At 41.6% G+C, this 10,066-nt stretch overlaps 1 protein-coding gene across 3 annotated transcripts in view; it reads right to left on the minus strand.

The window, feature by feature from the left end:
* The window catches only part of LOC138981786 (myoferlin-like), a 121,838-nt gene that overhangs the window by 64,818 nt on the left and 46,954 nt on the right, over positions 1-10,066 (minus strand). For 2 of the 3 annotated variants that reach the window (XM_070354864.1, XM_070354865.1), the window contains exons 8-14: positions 10,031-10,066; positions 9,587-9,630; positions 8,815-8,897; positions 7,185-7,288; positions 5,536-5,604; positions 4,690-4,733; positions 367-443 (exon numbers count right to left, since the gene is read on the minus strand). The exon at positions 10,031-10,066 is cut by the window's right edge and continues 111 nt beyond it. In XM_070354864.1, the coding sequence (XP_070210965.1) occupies positions 367-443; positions 4,690-4,733; positions 5,536-5,604; positions 7,185-7,288; positions 8,815-8,897; positions 9,587-9,630; positions 10,031-10,066 (457 nt within the window). Of the gene's footprint in view, positions 1-366; positions 444-2,800; positions 2,878-4,689; positions 4,734-5,535; positions 5,605-7,184; positions 7,289-8,814; positions 8,898-9,586; positions 9,631-10,030 lie in introns of all 3 variants that reach the window. The other variant, XM_070354863.1, reaches the window with a different exon arrangement.

The raw sequence follows: 10,066 nt of genomic DNA on the forward strand, positions 1-10,066 counted from the left end.
AACGTTAAAGTTTTCCGGACGTCCGGACGGACGTCCGGACGGACGGACGGACGGACGGACGACTCGGGTGAGTACATAGACTCACTTTTGCTTCGCATGTGAGTCAAAAAAGAAGTTTTAAATCCATGCGTCTACTAATGCGCCTTCTTGCCACACTATTTTCACACTCAACAAATTGTTAGTCATTACATGCAAAAACTGATGTCTTTAAGTTTAACGCAAGTTGAAAATTGATATATATGTACGCAACATTTCAAATGATGTTCAAGATATGATCAACATACAACAACTCTGAGTCAACATACAAAGATAACTGAGATATTCAGACACAGAACAACAAAAGCAGCCATGACAAAAAGAATTCACCATTGTCTCCCGCAGCGGATATTAGGGAGAGCGACAAAAAGAAGGTGCCGATTGAGTCATCTTCCGTCAGCCGATCCCTGCGGCGTGAAATCAAACAAGCACATACCCCATGATCACAAGCACTTAGCTGGGCTGTTAGGGGTGAAATTGGGGTTGGCGGTAAGAGTGATTGTTGTGAATGAGGAAATACATGAGCTTGCAAAAGTATTTGAGGAAAAAGGGGGGGGGGGGAGGGAGGTGCCGGTGGGGGTGGAATGAGGGTGGTAGAAGGATCATGAAGGGTTCTTAGGGAGGGGGAGATTAGTGTGCAGACTGATTGTAATTGGGGGTTGGGGTAGGTAAGAGTGTGCCAATGGGTTCTTAAGGGTTAAAAGGCGGGGGGGGGCCCCGTGTGTTTAAAGAGTTGTGCTGGTTTGTTGGCAGCAGGGTTGTTGTGGGAGGGGGCTGTGGGTGGTTGAGAACATAGGGAGGGGTTTCTGGGAAGGGGAAAGGGGGGGGGGGGAGGGGGTCAAGGTGGAAAGGGAGTGCACAAATGATGTGAAATGTTACAAGTGACAGTTAAGCTTAAACACTGGAATAGCCATTTGATGTTACTGTACATCAATGAAAATTGTAAAACAAAATTTTGTAGTAAACTGCGCCAACATTTAAAACAAACCTATTACATTCCCCAGACTCATCACAAAATGAATACAAAAGACAGAAGGAAAACAAAATCATGAAATATCTCTCGCTGAAAAGTCGTTCTACCTGCAAAATGATAAATGATACATGTACAATGAAAACACACGGTGTTCCCCACAACCATTATCTGTGCAGTACATGTTCTCTTTCATGCAAATACACTGTAGATGTCATTTCCACACAAAACATATTATGCACACAAGCATGCTTTTCTTTCCACCATGCAAAACCAAGAAGCTTTTATACACCTGCACTGAAAAAAGTTGCTTGTGAGCATCATATTAACACCTCAGTCTACAATACATACATGCCCCATGCAGCCACTACCATTTGCAGAACGCGTATACCTCGATTATAAACTGCTACTCTGAGCAGGCACTGGGGTGCGTTATACCTACTTGCTGCTCTTTCAAAAACACAGCTGACAGACTCTAACTCAAAACTTGAAAGGGCGAAGATTTCAGATATTATGAATTTGTGAATCTCACATGGATCATAGAAAAACATAGAAGGTATACAGCTTTCCCAGAGAGGAATGCTCCCAGTTATATCGTGAACATTGTGTCTCATAAGTTGAGCAAGAGAAGGAATACCAACACCACGTTAGATATTCAATTTAAAATATGATCTCAGGTGTAGATTAAACTGCCAGGCGACATAATGACAAATCACCAAGGATATTTTTTTAACTGCACCATTTATGACCAGCAGAGTTAAAACCTTCAAAAAAGAATCCCTTCATGTTAAACAGAATGTGTTGCATGAGGAACCAACTGCAGCAAAAGCAGCTCCCAAAAGTCAATCAGTGAATATACATGAAGGTTGATAATGCAGCATTTGGCCCAGAAAATTGAAGCATGTGAAAGCGAGGAGAGCACTAGGCCATGCTGGCCCGAGCATGAGACACTCTACAAGCTTATCCGCATGGTTGCACAGTGGTACCGGCAATGTGTCGCCCCTCCCATGAGAGAACACCTCCCTTGAAAGGACACCTACTGGCATACCTTTGTCTACCATCTCTATCAGATGTACCTGTCATGACAGGCCACATGCAGTCTAGGGACACTTTTAGGGTGTCCTTTCATCGCAGGTACCACTGTACAACTGCACACTACTGTTCAGCCCTTTCGTGCTTCACTAAATCGTGTGTACAAGAGCTTTATACTCTGCATGATTTGAGCTTTTATAAGTCAGTCATTTTTAGAAACTCTTCACCACTATTAAGCCAAGGACCTGTTTTTATGATAGCCTCATTACAGATTATAGTTCTGTCCTAAACATACATTATAATACAAATTAGGTACTTTCAGATGAGGCTTTAATTAACAATAATATAAAAGATAACTTAAGCTTCAAAAGACAGCCATTTTGTTGTGAAACTTTTCAGCTAATTTAATTTAACTCAGCAGAAACTTGATACACCCATGAAGAAAACACAAAATGTATCTTTTTAAATAACTGTAGAATAATAGTGTTTCCTGTTTAGGCTCAATATTGTAGCTTTTTTGTTTTGGCACATTTCAGTTTTAACTGGAAATGATGACAGCTAGCATCAGTTAATTTTCATGTCAATCTTACTGCTTGCTAATTCATCAATTGCAAAATCCAAACCATGCAGAGAGTAACGCTAATGTTGGAAGGAGGTCATTAGTTTAGTTGTCTCATTCACAGGGGGGTTGGAATACACGATGCCACAGAGGCCAGACCAGAACCGGTCCTAGGGAGATCTTTTGAGAAAAGTCGGACAAACCCTGCTCCCCCGGCGCAGTAATAGCTTCCAGAGGCAGGTGGCCAGTGCAGATGGAATCATCTTCGTTAAGGCGATCCCTGATGCACACATCACACACTTCAAACATCAGTCACCATTGTTCACAACCCAACCAATGCCGCAAATATGTACGAAGCTCTTCTGAAATCTAGTCTGTCCCTGAGAATAACAACTATCTTATATCGAAATCTATATAAAATCAAAGAAGTTTTCTTCTGCTTCTTCTTGTCGTTCGCCTTTACAAAGAAGTTTGTATATAGGAGACCTATAGGTTCCTTTTATTCGGATAGTTTCTAGAAAATTCCCGAATGATTTGTGCACAAATATCTGACTCTGTTTGACTTCTGTCATCTGCAATTATACCCTTCACCCAAGAAGATGGGTTTAGGTAAAGAGTACGAACGTCTGAGACATTCTGCTCAATGAACTGTAAATACTTGAAAGCCAAGGAAAGCCACTGCTCATAGACACTCTCAACTCAGGAAGCACAACTACTCACTTCTAAACCTGTGTTTCTTTCAACTGAAAAGTTGAAGAAGACAAGCATGGACAAATTCAAATTAAACACAACCCAAAACAAACAAAGAAAACACTCAAAGAAGTTTCATAAAATCTCCCAATGAAAATAAACAAATGTGACAAATGTGAATTTTTGTGAATCTAGTGAAAAGAAGTAAAGGAAAATCGTGATAAAAATGAAGTAAAGTAATCTGTGACTCAGCCCTGAAAACGGTGCTGATAACTAAAGAACAGTCTTGCTGATAAATTTTAACTCCAATCCCAACACAATGCATGCTACCATAAAAGTGATTTTTCAGACCTAGGTACAATATGTACATAAACATGCAGGGTTCGACACTAGCGGGGGCGGGGGGCGGAACGCCCCAGAGTTTTGTGTTCCGCCCCAAACATTGCCGAAGCTTGGGGCCCACTCCGCCCCAGGATAAATTCCAACAATGACAAACCGAAAATTCTAATGCCAGCAGAGCCAATCACTAAAAATCGCCAGTCAAAGTCGTCACTGAAATTTGCGTTACGATCAATGCCGCAGTCAAGAAAAAAACACATTCAAATCGTCGAAGGACAATGTCGTAAGGGAAATAACTCCCAGATTGCGCTCTTTAGCGTGAGAGATAAGTATCGCCTTCAAATGCCAAACGCAAAATGTGGCGACACATCCCTGGTGTAAAAAGACATGGAAATGAAGATGAAGAACAGGGTGGAGAGAAACGAAAAAAGGAGACCGATGCAGCCAAAAGCGCGAAGCGCTGTCGTAATTTCAATGTCAAATGGTTGAAAGAATTTCCCTGGCTTCAGTACGATGAAGAAAAACAGACAATGCATTGCCGCACGTGAATACTGAGAGTGGGCCCCAGATTTTTTTTTTCCGCCCCAGCAATTTCCATCTCTGGGGCCAGTGTGGCCCCAGGCCAAATAAGTTAGTGTCGATCCCTGACATGTATGACTGACATCCAATTTTTGCATTCAAGACATTTTTGTTGCATTAAACATTTCTTTTGCATTCAACATATTCTTGCATATATAATTGTGCATGTAAATGACTCATGCAACATTGAAGTATGTACAATCACTGTTCGCCGGGCATGAGAAAGAGAGGATTAAAATACAGAAACATACAAAAAGCGCTTTTTGTGGATTCAATTTATCTCAGGCGAGATAATGTTTTCATTTCATTGTGCAACAGAACAAGTTCATGAAGTTACCCTTCTAAAACGATAAGAAAGTCAATCCCCCTTTACCCAAACCTTTCATTTATCTCCCCTTCCCCCCACACACTTTTCTAACCAGCCTACCTACCCTCCCCCCCCCCCCCCCCCCTCCAAAGAATTTCACCAGTTTGCAAAACTTACCAATCTTTGATGGTGAATCTGATCCTTTCACACATGGATGGAAACTGAAGTACAGAAAACAAATTAAGATCATTTGGAGGCAAAACATGCACACATGCACACACAACATCAAGATCATTGGAGTACAATACACATACACACACAAAGATCATTGGGATACAACAAACACACACACACACACACACACACACACACACACACACACACACACACACACACACAAAGATCATTGGGATACAACACACACACACTCACTCACACACACTCACACACACACACACACACACACACACACACACAGACACACATACACAGACACAATCAATCAATCAATCAATAGGACGCTTATATCGCGCATATTCCGTGGGTACAGTTCTAGGCGCTCTGCAATGATGCCGTGTGAGATGAAATTTTATACGGCCAGTAGATTGCAGCCATTTTGGCGCATATTTACCTTTCACGGCCTATTATTCCCAGTCACACGGGTATAGGTAGACAATTATTAACTGTGCCTAAGCAATTTTGCCAGGAAAGACCCTTTTGTCAATCGTGGGATCTTTAACGTGCACACCCCAATGTAGTGTACACGGGGGGTGTTCGGACACCGAAGAGAGTCTGCACACAAAGTTGACTCTGAGAAATAAATTTCCACCGAACGTGGGTTTGAACTCACGCTGACAGCGGCCAACTGAATACAAATCCAGCGCGCTACCAACTGAGCTATATCCCCGCTATACACACACACACACACACACTAAATAGTCCTTTCAACAATGTTTTAGTAAGGCATGTTACCAAAAAACCTCACATAATATACATTATAAGCTTTATAGACACTTAGCTTACCTGCAGTCCCAGTCTCAATGCCTGGTTCCACTCCGGATGGTCCGAGCAGTACATGATCTTGGACTTGATCTGTGCAACACACATAGGACATACAGGCATGCTACAGGCCAAAAATGGTTTTTGCCTGAAAGAAGCGCGCAGTGGCAAAGCCACAAGCCTGAGCCTGCGAAGCAGGCGAGGCAACTAGGGGGGTCCGGGGGCATGCCCCCCCGGAAAATTTGTCAATAAACGGTTAAAAAAATCTGTGCAATCTGGTGCATTTTGGGCATCATTTTCAGGGCTGTAATAGTGTTGTGATCTTGTTAAAAATCCCATTTTAGCCTCCGCCCACCACCATTCAACACACCTCCAAACTGGTGAAAACAAACACTACTGCAGACTAGTATGTATTCACCAGTGCACTGTACTACAGTAGTGGTGTTTTCACCAGTTTGGAGGTACACATGAAAAGGGTTTACAAGTCAAAAAAGCATTGAAAAAGGTTACTGCAAAAAAACAAATGCAAGGAAGAGTAGTCACTCACAAGTCAAAGAAGGCACAGTTCTTTTGCTGCTTTTGCCGGATTCGTTCTTCTTCATGTCAGCCTTCTTTTTATCCGGTGGGAAGGTGTTTTCTAGCCAAGCCCAACTCCATTTGTTCTTCACGCCGGAATCAAATGATCCCGGCGAATTTCTCTGTACAATATCTGGGCGAAATATTTCGCCAAAAACGACGGCCTACATCCGCAGAACTAGACTGGGAACGTTCTAGATTCAGAACGGCAAGACCAATGACGGGCAACGCGCGTGTGCTGGCTTCATTGAGACCGGCCCCCGGTCGCGTTGCGCAATATTCACACGGATCGTTTTTGCGGAAACTTTTCAACTTCACCGGAATAAATTTGACTTTCCCGCATTTTGAAAACGGCTTTACCGGATTTCCGGCAATTACCGGAAAAGTAGCATGCCTGGACATAACATTTTGTTCACTGCCGACATAATATAACGGTACCTGTGATGAAAGGATACCCTTGCGACCAGCCAAAAGAGTCCCTACATTGCAGGTGACCTAGTGTCATGACAGGTATCGTGTTGTCAAGTTAACACACAAAGGGACATGAAAAGGAGTCCTTCCTCGTGAGGTGTCCTTTCACTGGACGAGTCTCACATTGGAAGTACCACTGTACAAATTGTTTGTGCAAAAATGTTGCTTGTTTGCTCTTATGATAACTGTTAAAAAAAACAGGTAAGTAAACCAAGCACAACATGTAAACTGTTCACACAATCTTTTCCCAAAGAACAAACATGTTAGACAGGCTGGCGGGGAAGATTTCAGTCCGTACTGAATCTGGCTAAAATTATTTGTCGACATTGGCATAGGTTCAATCTCTTGGTTTGTCTTGGGATTTATTTCCCAGAATCAACTATTCGCATGCTCTTCTTGCACCCATACACATGATTAAGATCTCAAGCACACAGGGTAAATATAATAAGGGCTACTAATCATTAATTCACAAGTGTATGGCCATTTTCTATCTTGCTATCAGGTAGCCACACCCTGTCTTCAGCACTGATCAACAATTGCAATTATCACCAACGGATCAATAATTACAGGTATCACCAACTGACAAGTTGCTGGTGTATCAACAAGACAGCTAAAAAGACTCTCACCTCTTTGCCAGCAAAAGAGAAGATGAAGTACGGGTCCACCAGTTCTTTCTGATCATCCCCCACACCAAAAACTTTCTTCACTCCTTCAAGAAACTTGGAGTCCACTGCACACACACACACACACACACACAGAGATAAAGTTTGTGCACTGAAAAAAACCTGTGAATAAAATGTTCCCTCTGTTTTAAAATCGCATATAATCTATTAAAAAAAATATATGAAAAAAATCTGGATTGTAAAACTTGAATAAAATATGTTACACACTAAAAATAGTCGTGGATTCTTTTGATACCCTTGACTGAACCTGACCCCACAGTGACCTTGAAATCTGACAACAGCAACCAGATAATGGGTCTTGTCATCATTTTCACGAGTTTTCATTCACAAGCACCTGGGAAATAAATCTCATGTTCCACAGGCAATAAATCCCCGGTTACCATAGTTGCAGGAAGCAGGTTATACATGGATAATCAAAAGCAAACCGAATAGAAACGCTCGGGGATTCTTCGGCTCTTTTCATTGGTGTTTCCCCAGACCTAAACAGACGACACAACACTGCTTTGCAAAGTTCCAAAAACGAACTGGCAAACTGGCAAAAGTAAACAAAAAACAAAACTACTTCATGAAAGGTCATACATTCATCAAAAACAAATGAAACCTAGCGATATGTTCTGTCTTCTTACAGAGTCATGGAGTGCGTGTATCTGTGTTTCGATACACAGACGTTCGGAGAAACACGAACGTCAAGTTCAAGTAAAACGACTCCTGACACACACATTTTGACCCGTGCACAAGACGTATCGATAAACGAAGCACAAATAAGAAACAATAATAAAAGCAAAGAAAGTAGCAACAAGATATGCAAACATCTAACAAAGCCGAGCAAGCAGAATGACAGGTCTAATGAAAAACAAAGAGGTACTGAGTCGGAAACAAGATCGCGATTCTTTCCTTCGCTGCACGACGCAAATCTTCTGTGACCTTTGACCAAACGTAGCTTCCACATTCGATCACTCAGCTTAATATTTACAACAGAAAGCCGAGGGGGTGGAATACCGAGATGAACCTACAGAACTGTGCATCCTCAAACCTGACATATTCATCCCAACATTTAATGAACTCAAAAACACAGAAAGTTGCTTTCACACGCCAGCTTTGATTGCCAGTGGTTATCAGACCGGAACTCGTGTGGTTATCAGCACGGAACCCGTGTTTCAAAGCATGGCTCCCTGGGTTGATTGTGCACTTATTTTCTCACTACCAAAATGATGACAAAAACGATGTTTGGTGGTTTGTTGACAGACCAGCTTTTTTGTCGGTCCTCGGGGGGCATATCGACTTTTGTTTCATATTTATTGACCGCGGCCTTCAGCCTTAATCAATAAATATGAAACAAAAGACGATATGCCCCCCCTCGGACCCACAAAAAAGCTGGTCTGTCAACAACCCATCAAACATCTTATAATGTCTCGAGGTCTTCAAACCTTAGAAGTGCATAGAGTTTCAAAGATATATAAAATTGATAATTTTCCGTTTTAGGACCCAAACTCAACTCCTCCGTGACCTTGAAATTTGAGAAGGGTCAACCATATCAGCTTGAGCAAGACAGAAAGCGCAGGATTGAACTCACTCCTTGGTATGTCTTCTGCTCGGTACACCTTCAAGGCGAACATGGCTGGGCGAAGCTGGACACCAGCAGGACGTAGCAAGTTGCTGCACACAATCATTCGACATTATTTGTATAGATTTATTGTTAAGAAATTACAGAAATATAAACACAATGGTCGTCTTTCTTTCTTTCTTTGGTGTTTAACGTCGTTTTCAACCACGAAGGTTATATCGCGACGGGGAAAGGCCGGGGAGATGGGATAGAGCCACTTGTTAATTGTTTCTTGTTCACAAAAGCACTAATAAGAAAATTGCTCCAGGGGCTTGCAACGTAGTACAATATATTACCTTACTGGGAGAATGCAAGTTTCCAGTACAAAGGACTTAACATTTCTTACATACTGCTTGACTAAACACAATGGTAGTGTATGTACACTTATCTCAGAGAAATCTTACACTATTAGGTCTGACAGAAGAGGGAATTTTAAATTGGTGGTAAATGTACAGGTGCTTACCAACAGAAATTGGTGGTTACCAACATAAATTGGTGGTAAATGTACAGATCTTACTGACAGAAATTCATGGTAAATAGACAGATGTTACCAAGAGAAATCGGTGGTATATGAATACAGATGCTGCCAAGAGAAATCTGTGGTAATGGCCAAATGTTACAAACAGAAAATGTGAGACTTAGGCAGGATGTTTAAGAGTGCAAAGGTTTAAAACATTTGGTAATAAATCAAGGGTTGCATCAACTATATTTTTCATTTTCTCCTTTCTAAATGAAATCTTACCTCTCAATGTCTTCATCATCCAAGTGATCTGTGACTTTCATGCTCTGCAAATAAAAATAGTCAATAAATCAGCTTGGAAATTAGAATACATGTACCAGGGTCTCAAAATAGACGTTCAAGTACTGTATCAGAAATTTCTTCTTAATGCTAACACTGATAAATACAGAGGCAGGTTGGAGGGGGAGTTCATCATCCAAATGATCTGTGACTTTCATGCTCTGCAAATGAAAATAGTAAATAAATCAGCTTGGAAATTAAAATACCAGCGTCTCAAAATAGACGATTCAGTACTGTTTAAATAAAAAGAAAACAGTCACCAGTAACCAGGTTAGGTACTTTAGTTTCCAGTACTGTATCAGAAATTTCTTCCTAATGCCAACACTGAATAATGCAGGGGCAGGTTGGGGGCGGGGGAGGAATTACACAGACAATAATTCTCCTCACAGGTGCTTCGTCTCCAGGGCCGATAATGACGGCGCT

Source organism: Littorina saxatilis, linkage group LG12, assembly GCF_037325665.1.
Source record: "Littorina saxatilis isolate snail1 linkage group LG12, US_GU_Lsax_2.0, whole genome shotgun sequence".
NCBI classification, from domain to species: Eukaryota; Metazoa; Mollusca; class Gastropoda; order Littorinimorpha; family Littorinidae; genus Littorina; species Littorina saxatilis.